Raw genomic sequence first — 18,050 nt, 5'->3', positions numbered from 1 at the left:
ATGTCTCAGGGGAGCCAGAGAGCAGGCATATCTGAATCCGAACACAACATCTAAGTAGAGACCGAATGACCTTGATTTTTATTATTTTTCTTAAGCACAGGAGTATCGATGTCCTCCTTTCAATTGCAGCAGGTAGCTACGTTAGTGCTGGGGAAATGCCTCTTCCGTCGACTGTGAGCTCCGTGAGTGCAAGGGACTCTGCCCTTTACTCTCTGCATCCTCAGTGCTTCGCAGAGAGGAAGCTCTTAACAAGTGTTTAATGAGTGAATTTATCAATAAACAATTGAAAATCTCAAAAAAGAACTCCTTCCCAAGGTATTAAGTTTGAACTCTGTGCTTGTAATTGCCTAGCACAGGTCTGTCTTGTTCACATCCTTCAATGAATATCACCTGAGACAATACAGGGCAGGGAAGAGGTAGGTTTACGGTAGTTCCTATGGGAAATAAGGCAGTAATTAATAATGATACAAGAACAAACTCAGTGTTTGGCATACTCACAGCTTACACCTGCCTTTGTGCCTCCCTGCATTCTGATATATGACAAGTTTGATACCTCCCTGCATATGCCTGGACAGGGGGCCCAGTGTGCCTAAGTCCACAGGACACAAGGAAAACCCCATAGCTTTCCTGAGGTGGCAAGAAGTCCACAGCTGTTCTCCGTTTCCCTGAGTGAGAATGTAAAGATCTAGGACAAGTTCAGTATCACAGGATGAGGTGAAGTTAGATTAGCCTTCAGAGTAGTGAGGAAAAAAAGATGACTCCAACTAACACCAAATGAGAAAGTCTTGGGGAATAAAGGTAAAGGATAGCAAATGTGAAGTCCATGAGAGCCTTTCAATGATGATGTTAATCTATGAGGATGTAGAACCATTCACTGTCAAAATTGAAAGAGATGGAATTTGAAGGCTCCGCTAATCAAGATTCAGGTAGAAACACAATCCCAGTAAATGAGCAGACGTTAATGAAGGGACTTTTTATGTTGCAAAGGCTAAGGAAGCAACAAGATGGCCAAGCACCCAGCATCTAGCAACAGTGAAGAGTCTTTACTATGTTTAAAGAGATAAAAAATAATAGTAACCTAGCTAGGGAGGGAGCCACCCAGCAGAAATGCTGAAGCAGGGAAGAATAACGAACTCTTTCCTCCCATGCTCCAGCTTTTGCTGGTGCCCTGCCACACCCACCCCTCATGGGTGAGGCCTGCTGATTGGGTGCAGGGAGGGGGCCCTGGGGGTGCAGTGTGTGGGGGCCAGCTTCCCAGGGCACAGAGTGGGGAGAAGGACAGAGAGCGGCCTGAGGTGAGTGAGTGCCAACAAAATAGCACTGGTACAAAGACCATCTCCAACCTTTTAGCTTAAAAATGAAAAGAAGCTGTCACAAATGGTAAGGGTTCTGCAAAGTGAAATAAGGCAGCCAGAGAGAGACAAATACCGTATAATTTTACTTATATGCAGAATCTAAAGAACAATATAAACAAGCAAAACAGAAACAGACTCATAGATACAGAGAACAGACTGGTGGTTGCCAGGTGGAAAAGGTGAAGTGATTGAGAAGCACAGATTGGTGGTTACAGTCATGGGGGGAGGGGGGCTGGGAAGCACAGCACAGGAAACACAGTCGGTAACACTGTGATAACTACGTATGGAGCCAAGCTGGTACTCGAAATACCAAGGGAACACATTTTAAATTTTTGGTTGTCGAACTGCTATGCTGTACACCTGATACTGATATATAATAATATTGAATGTAAACAGTAATGGGAAAATAAAATTAAAAAAATAAGTTTAGAGAATGGAAAGGAGCCCAAGTGGGAGATGAAAGCCTTGTAAACCCCTCCCTTTCAACTTCAGCATTCAGTGGTTTTGCTCATTGACAAAGGCAGCCGATAATCAAAAAGGAAGAAGAAATGAAGGTGAGCATTTCCCTGTCTTAAAGTCCATTTTCACCAACATGTTTACTGCATATCGTTATGACATATGAGTGGACTCTCTTAATAGGTATTTAACCACTTAGCTATTCCCTTCTTAATAGGTATTTCTCTAGTTTTCAATATCACTGTTCATATAGCGATCATAGTTGTAATGTTAGTATTATCAGTTATAACTGTGACACTAAGGGCCATTTCTGAGTGCTTGTCACCTGGCAGGCACCATGCTGTGTGAACACATATGCTGTTTAGTCCTTATCCCAAATATTTGAGATATTAATTTAAACTCCCATTTACAAAGGAAGAAATTGAGGCATAACTCCTAAAGCTACTGTAACTCACCAAAAAGTTGCACGGTCACCTTTCCAGGGAGCTGGAATATGCCCCAGTCTCCATTCTGCAGGGAAGCTCACCTTTCCATCGCCTCCCTGTGTTACAGAAAATTCTGAATGGAACATCTTTGTACCTAAGTCTTAATATGTCTGATCATTTTCTTGGGGTTCCTTCCTAGAATGGAACTGTGGGGTCCAAGCATATAGTCTTATTCTGAAGTGTTAAGGAATAACATTTAGTCGCAGGTTGAAATGCGTTGCATATCTGTAGAGGGAAACATTCTTTCGGCAAGGACTTATAAAACATTTACCAAATTGCCTAATTACAAATGGTGAGATAGCAACATCTGAGAGCCCATCTCGTCATGTCCTCACCAGCAGTGAACAGCATCATCCTAGAGTTTAAAATCATGCTTCATGAAGGCAAAGAGGCTCACATGGGTAATTTTCACAGACGAAGTTAACTGATGGCCTGGAGGGAATGGGGGCGGGAGAGTGGAAACAGTTTAGCTCTTCAAGGCTCCCTCGTTTTACCGTTTCCTTGTCCCTAGCCCATACCTACCAGCTTCAGGCCCAAGCTCCCCTCCAGTGACTAAACATTCTCCAAAGTCAACAGAGGAGAAAATTTGAGAGGTTTATGAAGGTTAGTTGATGTCCCGTTCCTCTATGTTCCACACTTGCCCCCTCTCCCTCTCTTCCTGTCAAGAAGTGTTTACATTAGCACCAAATGTGAGCCATGCATTATGACAGGCATTTGATGAGACACACTCAGTCCAGTCCCTAGTTCAGGGGACAGATGTGCAGATAATTATAATGCAGATAGGTCTTTGCTATAAGTATGTACCAGGTGCTAACAGAGTACAGGGAAGAGACAGGTCAGCATAGGGTGGTGGTGGTGAGAGGCTGGATAGGAGATTGGGGACAAAGGGATTTCTTCAGAAGGACAATGAATAAGCTGATTCTAGAAGAATGTGTGAATTGGGAGTCTGCAGGAGGACCTTTCAGGCAAGAAGAAGGGTGTTTTATTTGTGAACTTACCACTTCTGACTAAACTGTAACCACTAGTACCGTTTCATTCCACCTGGTAAAGCAGTTCCCTGCTGGGTACCAACAACCCCAACCTCAGTGGACCTTTGCCTTTTCTGTTCAGGGCTGTTCCAGCGGTGGGTGTCTGAGCGAACCTGGCCTGGGTGAGAGGGGCGTGGCTCAGGGCTTCAGGTCAGGTGGCAGGCTGTTCGGTGTGTCTCATTTTGGGCCTATGGGGGCTTGGGACATGTGCTTTTCATGGTGATGGCAAAGAGACCAGAGACCAAGCCAAAACTATGCAAACACATTTCACGTTTCCACTTTCATCCACTCATATCCCCTTGGCCAGAAGTTCTGATGATCAACTCTAAAATCCGTGGAGCAGGGAATATATTTTCCCTCTTTGCTGGGAACTGCTGATGGGTCACGTGGCAGAGAGAAGATATGAAAAACGGGGGACAGTAACCCAGTCTGTCACCATGGTTTCCTGAAATGAAGTCCTTCTGCCAGAATTCTGTAGCAGGGAAAAATGAGACTCTAAATCAGGCCCAGTTGCGGGAGAGAAAAAAGTTACAAAAAGGCCATAAAGAATCTAGAGAAATCCCAGAAATTTATCTCCAGTGCTTTATATTGAATTCAAGGTTAAACTTTCTTATAGGCTTTTATTCTTTCTGATTCTGTAGATTCTTCATATAGACATTGAGCCAAAAGTGAAATCTGGGTAATGTAATATCTATCTAGTCCTTGGCAGTTTTGGTCTCTTTTCAAAGTGCTTGGCTGCCTACAGGGTTTTAGACAGACAACTGTCACAAAATTTCAAAGAAGAACGACTTGGCAGGACGTTCTTCCTGGTGTTGATGTGCCGGTGTCACCAGATTTGTGTCATGTGCACAGGGCAGGGGGCCGAGCAGAAGGAGGAGTGGCCCAGCCGAGGACCTGGTATGATGGGGGCATTTGGGGTCCCAGCAGCCCCTGTCACCAGGCCGCCTGCGACCCAGTAGTGCTCCAGCTTCAGGCCTCCCCAGGGCTGCTCCACGGTTTCATCTCAGCATCTGTGACTGCCCTGCACTCAGGCTGTTCCCCACCTTTTCTGATTCAAAGTTTCTCAGGATCCAAAGCTCCTGGGCCCACCTGGGCTCGTCCGACTGAGCTGGCACAAATTCTGCCCCCTCTGATGGGGGTACACCCCTGCTGATGATGAGGGGCACCCTTGCTGAGGGTGTTCTGTGGGTTTGAGTCATTCTTCTCCCTGGGATATGGGAAGATATCAGCCTATTTTATAAACATTTCTGGTTCAAATGTGTTTTGAACCAGATAAGAAGAAATGTTAGAAAAGCTCCAGAAAAAATTGGGGAAGGAAATCCAGACCTGAGAGTAGCCAGGAGAATTCTTACCTCCATTCTCCTAACGTTCTAACAGGAGAAAGGGCTACATTTGTCCTCCACTTTGTAGTTCAAGCTGACAGAAAGAGAAAACTAGAAATAAACACCCCATTCCACAGATGACTTTTTTCTTAATTAGGAGTAGGTGAGTGTGATGTTTGGCTCATGGTGGCAACAATCGAAACACAGCATTTCAGTGATTTGAAAAATAATGTATCTAAGAAACGACAAGGAGAGCGATACAGCACACAGACACGGCTGCTGCTAGTTGTAAAACAGTGACAGAACGACAAATGTTCCCGTGGCACAGAGCTCCTCTGAATCACAGGAGTGACATTTGGATGGAAGCAGATCACTTTTGCAGGCACACTTCCACCGTGCGGAGCAGCCAGAGCTAGTCACCCTGGGAGCCGGCCAGGAGGAAGGAGGAATTTTATTCTATTGAGGAAACTGCTAACATTTTTATAGGATTTCTGAGGCATAAAGAAAATATATGAGAAGCTTAAAAGAAATACAAATTTTGTTTTCTGTTATCAGAATATTAAACATGTATTATGTGTCTGAGGATTCACTGAATTTCTTGGGAGGAGACTCAGACCAAGTAGGAAAGGTAGGCTTGAGATTTAGGAGACAGAGCAAAGCAGGAGTGCCTCTGGGAGCCGACCACACGAAGACGACTGCCAGAGACTTGGAGTGCGTGCAATCACACAGGAGAAGATATAGGGAAAGGGCAGGCCGAAGTCAGACTTTGGGAGATGCCCACTGGAGGAGGCTGACCATGGCTCCCGAATCTATGCCCGTGTCCTAAACCCCAGAACCCGTGTACGTGACCTGATTTGGGGAGAGTTTGCTGATGGGATTAAGTTAAGGACTTTGAGATGCATTATCCAGGTGGGCGCTAAATGCTACCACAAGGACCCTTATAAGAGAGAGGCAGAGGGAGATTAGTCACAGACACGGAGAGGAGGGGATGTGACGATGGAGATAGTGAATGCAGTGGTGTACGTAGTCACAGGCAAAGAACGCCATGGAATAACACCCGCACCACAAGATGCTGCAAGAGGCAAGGGACCCACTTTGTCCCCAGAGCTTCTGGAGGAAACATAGCCCTCACAACACCTCAATTCCAGACTTCAAGCCCCCAAACTGTGAGATACTGATTTTTTATTGCTTCAGGCCACCAGAGTTGTATAATTTGTTATAGCAGCCCTAGGAAACTAATACCTCCTCTTTGGGAACAAGAGAAAAAGAGTTTTAAAATAGATGATCAGAGGTAATGGTGTTAAAGGTAGGGCTTAAAGGGTGTGAGCATGAAGAGTGAGGGGAAGTCATTGATGTGATAGAAGCTAATGGCGACAGCTAACTTGTCCCTTAAGCAACTGCTGTATGCCAGGCACTGCTCTAAACACTTCAGAGGTATTCATTCATTCTGACAGCTCGGTGAGGTACAAACTGTGATCATCCCTGCCTTCAGGTGAGGAAACTGAAGCCCAACAAGACTGAATCACATACACTAGGTAAAACAGGTAGTCAATGGTGTGGCCAAGTTCAAACCCAGAAACTCTGGCTCCAGCACCCACAATTTAACCACACACTGTATTTCCCTCTTCTTGTCCCTAAAGGTGTTTCTCCAGGTTCTGACTTTAGATTTTTCCATCATGTAAGGTAGATAATAGAACTCAAAAACAAAAGGTGTTTTTTTTTTAAAGATATTTTGAGGTAGAATGGAGAGAAGGTTAGAAATTACGTCACCTGGGCTTTGTCAGCTGAGTTGGAGAGGAAGTTGCTTGCTGATGCCGAGGAAGATGGCCGAGTCGGGCCTCAGGACACCCCGGGGAGATGACGAGGGTGTAGTGAGACAGGAAGCACTGAGTTAAATTTTTGCTGCTCAGGTAAACATGCTCAGCGTCATTTCCTTGACTGGCTTTTGACCCTGTGCTCTTCTTGTGCCCAAGAGGTCCATGTACCATGCAGAATGCCACATGCAGGGGGAGAAGGGGCAGAAGGGGGACTGTCACCCTTCACCTCTGTGTGCAGTGTACTTTGTTCAGAGCCAAGGAAGGAATTGGGGAAGTATATAGTATGATCCCTGCCTTAGAGACTCCTGGGCTACTTGGAAAATGGGACATCCCCGTGCTGGCAGATGAATAACTGGACAAGAGCATTGCATGACAAGGGTTGATTGCAATTAACTGGGTGTTGACTGTGGGCCAGAAGAATGAGAAGGGCTTCCAGGTGAAGGTTTCAGTTGGTTCGTACTGGCTGAGAAGTTCGGTAGCCAGTCAAGAATCCAGAGGACATTTCAGTGTGATGCAGAGCGTGGGGCAGGGAATGAAAACAAGAGTTCTGGAAGAGTCTAGGTCGAAGGAATACTAGCACACTGGACCTTCTAGCCCTGCTTTGTTAAATTATTCAGAACCACTACAGACTTAAAACAATTAGCCTATGTTCTGGTATTTAATTCATTAGGCTACACAGTGTAATGGAAAAGAGCTGGGTTCCAATTCCAGTTAATCACTCGTGACCTCGGACCAGTAACTTTATCTTTTAAGCCTCAGGTTTCTCATCTGTAAAATGTAGATACCAATTCTCTGTCTTTTTGGGTTGTGCCGAAGCATTAATGGGATAATAACCAATATCTAAGGACAATGCCTGGTCAATATTTTGTTTCAATATTTTTTAAACGTAATTAAGAACAAGTTGGATGATGTAACTTATTGTCTGATAATTCATTTCTGAAGATATGACTGCTGGATCTTCTGTAAATGTTAATGTTTTCATATGTTTGAAGCGTATCTTTTGTCTCGTATACTGTTTGTTGATGTATCTCTCCCCGTCCTGGACATGGCCTTGTATGAGCAGAGCTCTCATGTGCCAGGCCCTTTGTACCTCTTCACAGGTGTACCTCCGTGAACTCCTAATTCTTGGAGGACCTGAAAGGATTAGCCTCAGGCATCAGTGGTTCCTCCAAGTTCCCCTGCAATATACCCATTTTCCTCACGTCCATCCTGTCTTGGTAATAGTCATGAATTCTTCTTTATTTTTAACATTTCCCCATGATGTCTATTATCATGTATTTTTAAACATGGAATTCAACAGTTTCAAGTACCTGTGCCATTTATTTCCACCGTGTAATTTTTATTCTCATCTGTCATTTTGTGTTTCCTTGAGAGGAGTTATGTAAGAGCTAGAAGCGCCACACTGACTCACATTCATGGTCCCTTCAGCCCAATACTCCTCCACTGAAGGGGCAAGAAGAAGTGTTTTGGGCAGAGCAAACTGAGACTGCACATACTGCCTGATGTTGACTTATAAAACATTGCTCCCAGCCTCTTCACCTGTCACCTGAAAATCTGCCTGCCTTCTGGAGTCTTGATGGGCCTACAGACATTTGTTTTGTATCTGTTTGGAAATGTGGAGCATGCAGCAGCAGTAGGGAGCACATAGGAGTGGAAGGCTGATGCTGGGCGGTAGTACTTCCGCCCATAGAGAGAGACCAGGAATTTAATGACGCACTTGCGTAGACGCCTGAGCACCAGAGCAGGACATGCATTGCCAAGGGGAAGCTGCCAGGCTGTCTGTCCCCCAAGGGGTCGCCCAGCATGACAGGCCTTACCTGGGTGAATTTCCCAAGACCAAGGCACAGGCCCACCGCATGTGGGCTTAAAAAACAGACCTTGGGGTCAAACTCACACCAAGCAGGTCATGGGGAGTGGACATGTTGAAACCTGAGATGCCAGTTTGCCAGCCCACACTGAGAACTCTGTCTGTCACTCTCTCCCTGCGCTGGAGGCCACATCCTAATATCCTAACTCAGTGAGCACTGCCAGAGCAAGGGAACTTAGGTGGAAAAGGGAGAGTACAATTGTGTCAGGACCATCTATCCGGCTGTGCGTTTGGGATTCTCAAACTCTGAGGCTGTTGCCTGGGTGGACGCTGCCCAGTTTGTCTCCATTGGACTGATTTTGTTGGTTGCTGAGTTTTATGCTTCCTTGGCTGACCAAATCTCATTCTGATTCAGGTCATCCTTTCTTAAAATTTGTTAGGATCCAAGCCAATTTGTAAATTCTATCTCTTACCACCCCTTGGAGAAATGTAAGGCAACCCTTCATACTTCCCCCTCGACCCATGATTACTCATTTACAGTTTACCTCTAAGCAGGGTTTTTATTTCCCTTGTGCCTGGGTTTTTAGTAGGTGTCTCACTACAGCTTTCCAGTACCGGTAATATGTAAACCGATGGTTTGACCCTGTGGGGCTCAGTTACCTCATCTTTCTAAGGCACCAGAGTAACTTCTAACTTTATATTTCTACCTTCAAGTTTCAAATGTGTCTCCTCTCGAAAAAAAAATCTGTGATTTTGTGAAGCTTAGCTTTCCCCTATTAGATGGCATGATTCTTGACCATGCCTCCTGGCTGGTTGGCATTGGTAAGACCGACACCTTTGCTTGGCCTTTTTTAAAGAACAGATCTGGATTCAGACGTTCATGACTTTGCATTCCAGCTGTCCTCAGAGCGCTTCTTTGGACAAACCATATTACCTTTCATATTTCATTGAGGCTTCTGAAATGATTTTCTAATTCTCTTTTCGATCAGTAATTTATTTGATGGAATTCTTGCAGGGGTGTCCAGCCTGCCGCCCACAGGCCACATGTGGCCCAGGACAGCTATGAATGCAGGCCAACACAAAATTATAAGTTTCCTTAAAACCGTTTTTTTGCTTATCAGTTTTTGTTAGTGTTTGTGTTCTTAAAGTGTGGCCCAAGATAGCTCTTCTTCCAGTGTGGCCCAGAGATGCAAAAAAGTTGGGACAACCATTAGAGTGAAGAACTTTTTCTTGCCAACTATTTGGTTACCTTGAAATATGGCCAATAAAGGAAAGGCAGGTCAAATGCTTGCTTCTTTCCCTTTACTAATCAATTTTTGAGTATTGAATTTGGATTTTAGCAACTTCCAAAGTTGATCAGTATGTTTTTTTAAAATATATTTTGAATTAAGAATTTGATGTATTTCATATGTATTAGTATAGTAGGTATGATCCATGTTGATATATAATCAATGTAATTTGGTGCAATTAATATTGGTTTTGTTGAGATTGACATGCATCAAGCTATGTTGGCACATAGAAAGCAAACCAACAACAAAGAAAGATACATATAGAAAAAGATTGGAAAAAATGTTTTTTCCCAACTTTATGGAAAAATCTTGATATATGCTCAAGCTGGGTACTAGGTTACAGGGTTCATTATACTATTATTTTTGCTTTTGATATGTTTGAAATTTTTCTAGATAAAATAGCTCTAGAAGTACGTAATTCTAAGGTTATCAGACATGTAAATCTGAGTTTAGTCTTCAGCTCTGGCCTCTACATGAATCCTGTGGAGAAAGTTCTTTGATTTAAAACATTTTTTATTGTTATTCTATTACAGTTATCCCAACTTTTCCCCCTTTGCCCTCCCCCCCAGCGCCGCCCCCCTGCTCCCACAGTCAATCCCCACACTGTTGTCCATGTCCATGAGTCATTCATACATATTCTTTGACAATTTCTTTGATTTTTATTGGAATTCCAGCCTCAAAGCCCCTGGCAGTAGCATGCCAAATATGTACATATTTTCCAGGATCTTGGAAAGCATCTTAATATTTGACTTCATTAGATCCCTGTTTCGAAGACTCGTGTCATGCTCTCTGAGGTTGTCCGTTTTTTAATGAAACAGTGTTCAGTAAATGATGTAATCTGAAAATCTGTTGGCATTACACTTCGAGCATCAGTCGCAGAATTTAGCAGCATAGTTGCTTATGCTCCGTGGATTTCATGGCACAGAATAATCTGGCATTTTAGAAATTCTGAACTGACTTCTTCAACATAATGGTGCTATTTCTCATTCCAGGTTTAAGTTTCTCTATTCATGGGGCTGAAAAGCGTTTGCAAATCCATCAACGGCGAAGTGTGGCAAGCCACCCAGGGTCCCGTCGCCTGCCCGTGGTCAGGCATTCCTCACTTCCACCAATTAGAAGGTCAATAAAAATGGAGGCAAGCTCTTCTGGACTGACTAATGGGAAAACCAGAGCCTTCCACCCAGGTAACGCATGGGGAAAGTTCAACAGGGACCCATGTTAGCAGCAACCTGAAACAGCCTGGGTTATATTTGTATCATTGAATTACATCATAATTCCAGTTAGGCTTGCTTTTTTTAAAGAGTCATGCTTCTTCCTCTTTGCTCACTTGAATCAGTGGTAAAAATGTCACCAAGACCAATAAGAGCAGGGACAGCTTGATGTGTCCAAAAGGTTAAGGCTATATTCTTCCTACAGTGGTAGAGTCTAAATGAAAATTCTAAGTGAATAAACTTGCTCAGTTCCAAAAAGCTTATTGTATAATAAAAGAAAAGATATTTGGCCTTTTTCTTGATGATTTGCTATAGAATAGACCAGGGAAAAAGTCAAATTGAAAAGGTCCACTTGGAAGCCCAAGATGCCTGGTTTGACTTGCCTACATCCTTTTAAGATTAGGGGATCACATTAAGTTTCAAGATTATGGGAAGCATTTTAACATGTAAAAAAGTGCTGAAGTGAGTCCATATCAAAGCAGTTAATTGTAATAAAATGGTTTTATTTGCTTGTTTGGATGAGAAACTCACTTAAGTATCATTCATTCAACCAATTTACTGAGTGCCTGCTATATGCCAGGCATTGTTTTGGGTGATGAGGAAACATCAGTGAACAAGGCAACTTTAATGTCCATCTGACTCATAGAAACATTGGATTTGGAGGGAATTCAGCAGTCATTTAGTATAACTCTCACTCAATCCTGATTCCCCTGTGTAATGTCCTGGCAGGAGGCCATCCAGCCCCAACTAAAGCAAGCCTTCCAGCTAGCCATCTCCCTCAACAACCTTATTTCTTAACTGCACTGAGAAACTCCAGAGCCATTGGCCATAAATTACTGCAGATTCCTTACCCTTCATCTCCAAACGGGAGTGTCTCTGTTTATTCCCATCCTTTCCCCTTTTCCTACAGTTTTTAGAAGATGAGGGTCCTCCCAATGACCTTGAATAACCCTTCAATTGTAACCTTCACCCGTGGCCTTGGCCACACCTCCTCACTTGAGCCTTGCCAAAAAGGAAAGTGTGCCCCCTCCTTCTCTCCTCTTCCCCCTCCCTACTGCTGGTTGAATGGACCACCACTCCTTCCCAAAACCATGTACGCTGGCTTCCACACAGTCTTCTTTCGTGATTCCTTTCTTCTTTCACATGTAACTTTTCTGGTCTTCCAATCTTTGGCATCTCTCTCTCCTCCTTGCCTCCTCCCATCCCGGGAGATCCTTTACACCAAATCTATAATGGTTCATCTCCACCCTGATTATGTCATTCACCCTGCTTGTCCTGTTGGTTAAAGGGTAAAGTGTGAACCTCTTTGCATGCTAAAAGCAGGGTAGCCTTCATGATTTAGCCCCTATTGCTTCTCATCCTTCATTTTTGCCTCCTTGTTCCTTAAACTTTACTGTATCAGTCAGGGTTCAACCAGAAAATCAGAACCAGTAAAAGGTACATTCTAGAAATTCATTATAGAGAATTGGCTCATGAGTATGAGGTCTGTTGAGGCAAGTCCGTAATCATAGAGCAGGCCGTCAGAAAGGGCAGACTAGCACTTTTTGGTGCGAAGATGCTGCTATCCACAGGTGGAATTTCTTCTTTTTCAAGGAGGCCTCAGCTCTGCATTTAAGGCCTTTCAAAGGACTGAATCAGTCTCCCCCAGATTATCTAGCATAAGCTTCCTTATTTAATTTCAACTGATAAATACTTTAACCACATCAGCAAAACCCCTTCACGTCAATATGTAGGTTGGTGTTCATCGAGTAACTGGGGACAGTAGTCTAGGCCAGTTGGCACATCAGCTGGACCATTAATCACCTCAATCAGACATCTGATCAGACTGACTTCAGCTTGTCAGTCTGACGCTCTGAGCTCGTTGGACACCTGGTGCTGTTTCATGTCTCCCAATCTTTGCTCATGCTGCTCTCTTCAGGATCCCCTGCTTTTGCTCCAGTCTATTTTAACATTTTAAAATTACCTATCTCTCTACCATAAGGTTTTCAAGGGTGGGAATTCTGGATTATTTATATTTGTATCTCCAAGAAATATGTGTAAGGTAGGACTGAACTGAACCATCGTTAGCTGCTTTTCAGACTATTAAAATAGGTTTCTTCGTAAACAAATTTTTCTAGATTTATGGGTTATTGCTGACAAATTACAATAGTTTTCTAATTGTTCTACATGCCTTTCTTTTAACAGGTATTTATTGAGGGTTTATTATCCTTCAAGTACTTGGGGTATGATAGTGAGGCAGTCCATATACCTAGCCGAGAGAGACAGACAATACAAAAATATAATAAATAGATAAATTACATAGTGTTTAGGAAGAGAATAAGTATTATGTGTACAAGGAAAAGGAGGGGAGTCAGGGGTTAGGTTTGCATGTTGTAGTTTTAAGTAGGTGGTTAGGGTAGGCCACCTTGTGGACGGGATGTATGATCGATTGAAGACTAGAAGGGGCTGAGAGAGCTGTGTAAGTGGGCAAGTTAATTCCAGCAGAGGGCCAAGCAGTGGACAGGCCCTAGGACAGGGGTAAGTCTGGAAGTTTTAGGAAGAGCAGAAACCCCTGAGTCAGAAGTGAGGGGAAAACATCAGCTTAGTTCAGCAGGATCACACAGAGCAGGGCCTTATAGGCCCTTTGAACCTCGTAAGGACTTTGAACCCTGTGAAATGGGAGCACTTACAGGGCTTGGAGCAGAAGAATCCTATGATCTGACTTATATTTTAACACTGGTTATTGTTTGAGAATAGACTGTAGATAGGATGAAAGGAGAAGGGTCAGAGAGGAGACCACCGTACAATCCAGTCAAGAGATGGTGGTCGCTCTCACTAGAGGGTGTAGGGTGAGGTGTGGGGTTGCAGAAATGGTGGTGAGGATTTGAATTCTGGAAAGACTTTAAAGATGGACCAACAGGCTTTCCCAATGGATTTGATGTGCAGTAAGAGAGAAAGGAGTCCTTAGGATGGCTCCAAGGGTCTTGGGCTGAATAAATTGGATTCTTATCCAACAGAGAAGGCTGCAGGGGAAGCAGATGTGGTGGGTTTGAAGGCAGAAGTAGGGGCCTGGCCAGAAGTCTGATTATGAACCCGATAGTGCTGAGAATTAGCCAAGATCACATAGGTGGTGGGATAAACACGTCAGGAGTTTGAGAGATTGGTCTGGGGACAAGATATAAAATTGGCTGTGGTTTGCATACAAATGGTCTTTGAAACAGCAAGATGAAAAGCGATGACAAAGAAAGAAAGATGAAGAAGGAGAAAGGATTAAGAGCTAGAACATGGGCCAGTCCAACAGTAAAGGTGAGAGAGAATGTGAATCAGCAGCAAACAAGACCAAGAAAGAATGTCCAGCCAGGATGGAGAGTAGCCAGAAATTATGTGTGTTGAAAGTTAAGAGAGTTTGTCAAGAAGAGAGGAGTGATTATCTAGGTTAAATATTGCTGAAAGTCAAGAAGTCAAAGACTAAGAACTGGCCATGGATTTCAGTAAAATTTTAAAAGATCAGTGATGATTTTGATAAGAGCAGCTTTGGTGAAGTGGTATCGATGAGACGCTGGTTAAAGTAGATTTAAGAGAGAATGGAAGGATATGAAGTGGATACTCTGAATATAGACAACTTTTTTTTTAGCAGTTTTGCCATGAAGAATAGTGAAGACATAGGGGAGCAGCTGAAGAGAAAGTAAGGTCAAGAGAGAGTGTCTTTTCCAAATAGAAAGTCTCTAGCAGATAACTCATGATGTTGGAAAGGGAGACTTTGTGATGTGGACGTTGGTGAGAGGGGTGAGGGCCGTGCACGATGGGGTCGTGAATAGTTTACCTGTGATAACAGGTGGGGAGGGAGGGTATGTGGGTGTTAGCAGCATGATGAGGCTCTAAGTTCTCTTCCCACTGTGTCAGTTTCATCTGTAAAAAGGGGAGCAAGGTCATTGCTGACAATGAGAATGGAGCCAAGGAGAGAGAGGCAGAGAAAAGGGGGAGAGAGAGAATGAGATACGATGTGATGATACGATGAACAGAACATTTGATTATTGGTCACTTTCAAGTCCTTTCAAATGATTGAATCAGTCCCACACAGATTATCCTGGATTTGAGGTTTGAGATTTATGGCCATGATTAAAGTAGGGCTAGTCTCCATGGTTGCATGTTTTTTTTTTAAAAGATTTTATTTATTTGTTTTGGAAACAGGGAGGGAGAAAGAGAGGGAGAGAAACATCAATGTGCAGTTGCCTCTCATGCATCCCTTGTTGGGGACCTGGCCTGCAACCGAGGCATGAGCCCTGACTGGAAATCGAACCTGCGACCCTTTGGTTTGCAGGCTGGCACTCAATCCACTGAGCCACACCAGCCAGGGCCATGGTCGGTCGCATGTTTTAAAGTGTTTAGGAAAAAGGGAAGGACCATGGTCTGAAGTATTATTAAGACTCAGAGAAGTCTTCTAAGTTCTCATCAAGAAAAAATTCGTAACTGCATATGGTGACGATGCTAACTATTGTAGATATATTGTGATCATTTCTCAACACACACAAACAGAAAATCATTTTGTACCGGTGGAACCGCCAACCACATGCAAGCAGACATTACCCCTGCTGGATATAAAGCCCATTGTTTAGCACAGAATTATAATTAAATAAAATTATATTAAACAAATCACAATTGGAAACCTATTTTTTAAAGTACATATTTTGGAACAACAGATCATCATGTGATAACAGTTACAAAATACAACACTCCGCCATAGTGGGTATGGATAGTGGCCTTTTCTTTTTTCTAAGCACTGGGATACATTCCAGAGCTTTAGGATATGGATGTATACCCTTTATTTGTATTTGCCATTCACTCTAGCTGCTGCTTTTCTTTTTACTCTTTTCATTCATTTAGTCATTTAAAATTTTTACTCTATTACAGTTGTTCCAATTTTTACCCTTTTGCCTTCCTCCATCTACCCCCCCCCACTCCCAGTCCATTCCCACACCATTGGCCGTGTCCATGGGTCATTCATACATGTTCTTCATCTAGTCCCATCTTCTTCTTTCCACCACTGCCCCCTCTGGTCACTTTCAGTATGTTCCACGTTAATGTATTTTATCTATTTTCTCATTTTCAACGTGCCCCGACTTAACGGGGTGTCCATTTTGTGACCTGTTAGATTTTGCAGGCTCCCTTTTTTGTGTGTTTGTTTATTCTAATTCAATTCTACAGGCAGAATATTTAGGCTGAAATTGAAAAAAAAACTGAAAAAGTTACGTGACATGCACAAAACTCTGGACATTAAGCTTGTAGGTTATACTTATTATTAAAAGAAATTGAGCTGGGAGTGACCTATTAAACTAATAGTTTCTGGAGACCTCTCAGCCCCTTCTTCCTCCAGACATTCCCTATCCAAACAGTTGAACAATTTTATATCTACAGCCTGACGGGCCAAACTGGGGAGGAAATGCCCGGATTGGTGCAACTCAGTAGGTTGGAGCAAGGTTCACAGACTGAAGGGTCTCAGATTCTATTCCTGGGTCTGGGCACATACTGGAGGCAACCTGTCAATGTTTCTCTCTCACATCAATTGTTCTCCCCCTCCCCCCTCCATTCCTCCTTCCCCTCTTCCCCTCCCCCTTCCTCTCTCTCTGAAACCAATAATAATAATAATAATAATAATAATAATAATAATAATAACAATAAAAAGACACTGGAGAGGGAAGAAAACATTTAGATCTGGTTAGAGGAGCAAGTCTCAAAAAGAAACTCTGAAATCTAGAATCCCAGGTGTAAGATAAGAATAGCGCTGACATTTACTGGGAGTGAGCAGCGATAACTATCTCGGCAATTCACTCCCGCAGTCACTGACTGCTGGCTTTTCTTTGACTATTATAGTTGCCAGAAAGATCCTTGCTTTTTTTACTTTAAAACCACCATTTCAGTGGTAAGTTGGGTATAATGGGATGAGACTAAATTTCTCAAATCTTTGCAGTGGTAACAAATTTAAGAATTAAAAATCTGTGTGTGCGTATTAGCATATATGCTACTCCCATTATGCTATCATATATTATGATAGCATAATTTTTAAGCCCCAAATCCTAAATCTTAGAGCATGTGATATTGTCAAACATAAACCTATTTTACTTAGTTTATTACATCATTTGAGGGGGCAGTATTTGTAAACAGTAACGAGGTTAGAAATTGTCCTTAGAAAACTTTATGTATAATCATTTTTAAAAGACACAACATTGAAGGTCCTTTTAGTTACTTAAAGCCTCCTCATGCGGAACTCAGTGGAAAAGTTCTCAATCAACCAAAAAGAAAAAAGAAAACCACACCCAACACCCCCCCCACACACACACTTAGAGACACAAAACACAAACAAAAATCAATCTGTAATGTATTTAACAAATAATGTGTTGAATACAAGGGGCCATTTGGGTATGCTTTTGCAATACTTTGGTAGCATTTTAGCTAGTCATCTGATTGTTTATTTATCCTGCTTCCTCTTGGGAGGTAAACTACCTATGTTTTTTAAGATCAGGTTGTGTATGTAATAGGAAATCTAACCCTTTATTTAATGTCAGGTTTTCATTGCACAGACCTGAAGTCTTAGTTTTTTAAACTGGTGCACAAAGCAGTTTCATGCTGCTGTTTCTGTTTCTGAATATCCCTCTGACTCATTCTAGTAGGGGATGAGCCTGTATGTCATAATTTAAGCACTGGCAATCCACTCACTGAAGCACCCACCCTCCCTTCCGAAATCATTAAGGTAGCAGCTTAGCTCCGTTTGTCTTTAAAGGGTGTTTTAGACTTGTGACTTGGAAAGCAAAACCGAAAACAGAGCAAGTGATGCTCCCAGGTACAATACCACTGTGAAGTTTTTCGTTCAAGGTGTGATTTTTTTTTCCACACTGGCTCCTACTTTATTTTTTTAAATAACGGAAGCATGTGGCTTTATAATTTAGTGTTTTTCTATCAAGACGGTACGTTTCACTGTTAAGAATCGGTGACACAAGATAAAGAGCTGTCCTTTAAACCATTACAGACGATGTACCATACTGCTGTACATTTGTGCTTTCTTTCTCTCTATGTACGTGTATGTCGTTCTGTCTCCTTTCTAGTTAGAGCAAGATAAGGAGGACTGGCGTCCTCATGGGATCCATTACAGCAGGGACCAGGCTTCACACCTGGCTGGCCTGGCACAGCTGTGTTTGTAACACAGGCCTTGTTTGTGCACGTTTAGCTACGAGTGCAGTTCCTTTAAGGACAAAGACAAGTGCACTTGTCTTCTTTTAAGTATATTTGTTTTTGCTTCAGATCTG

General features: G+C 42.8%; 1 protein-coding gene across 1 annotated transcript in view; it reads left to right on the top strand.

The window, feature by feature from the left end:
* The window catches only part of ANO4 (anoctamin 4), a 333,135-nt gene that overhangs the window by 130,801 nt on the left and 184,284 nt on the right, over window positions 1-18,050 (top strand). Inside the window, exon 4 of the mRNA XM_053662056.1 lies at window positions 10,552-10,743. Within this exon, the coding sequence (XP_053518031.1) occupies window positions 10,552-10,743 (192 nt within the window). The remainder of the gene's footprint in view (window positions 1-10,551; window positions 10,744-18,050) is intronic.

The sequence above is a fragment of the Artibeus jamaicensis genome, unplaced genomic scaffold (assembly GCF_021234435.1).
Source record: "Artibeus jamaicensis isolate MK-2021 breed Jamaican fruit bat unplaced genomic scaffold, CSHL_Jam_final contig_233, whole genome shotgun sequence".
Classification (NCBI taxonomy): domain Eukaryota; kingdom Metazoa; phylum Chordata; class Mammalia; order Chiroptera; family Phyllostomidae; genus Artibeus; species Artibeus jamaicensis.
Note: the sequence above shows the minus strand (reverse complement) of the source record. Positions and strands in the feature narration are given on the sequence as shown.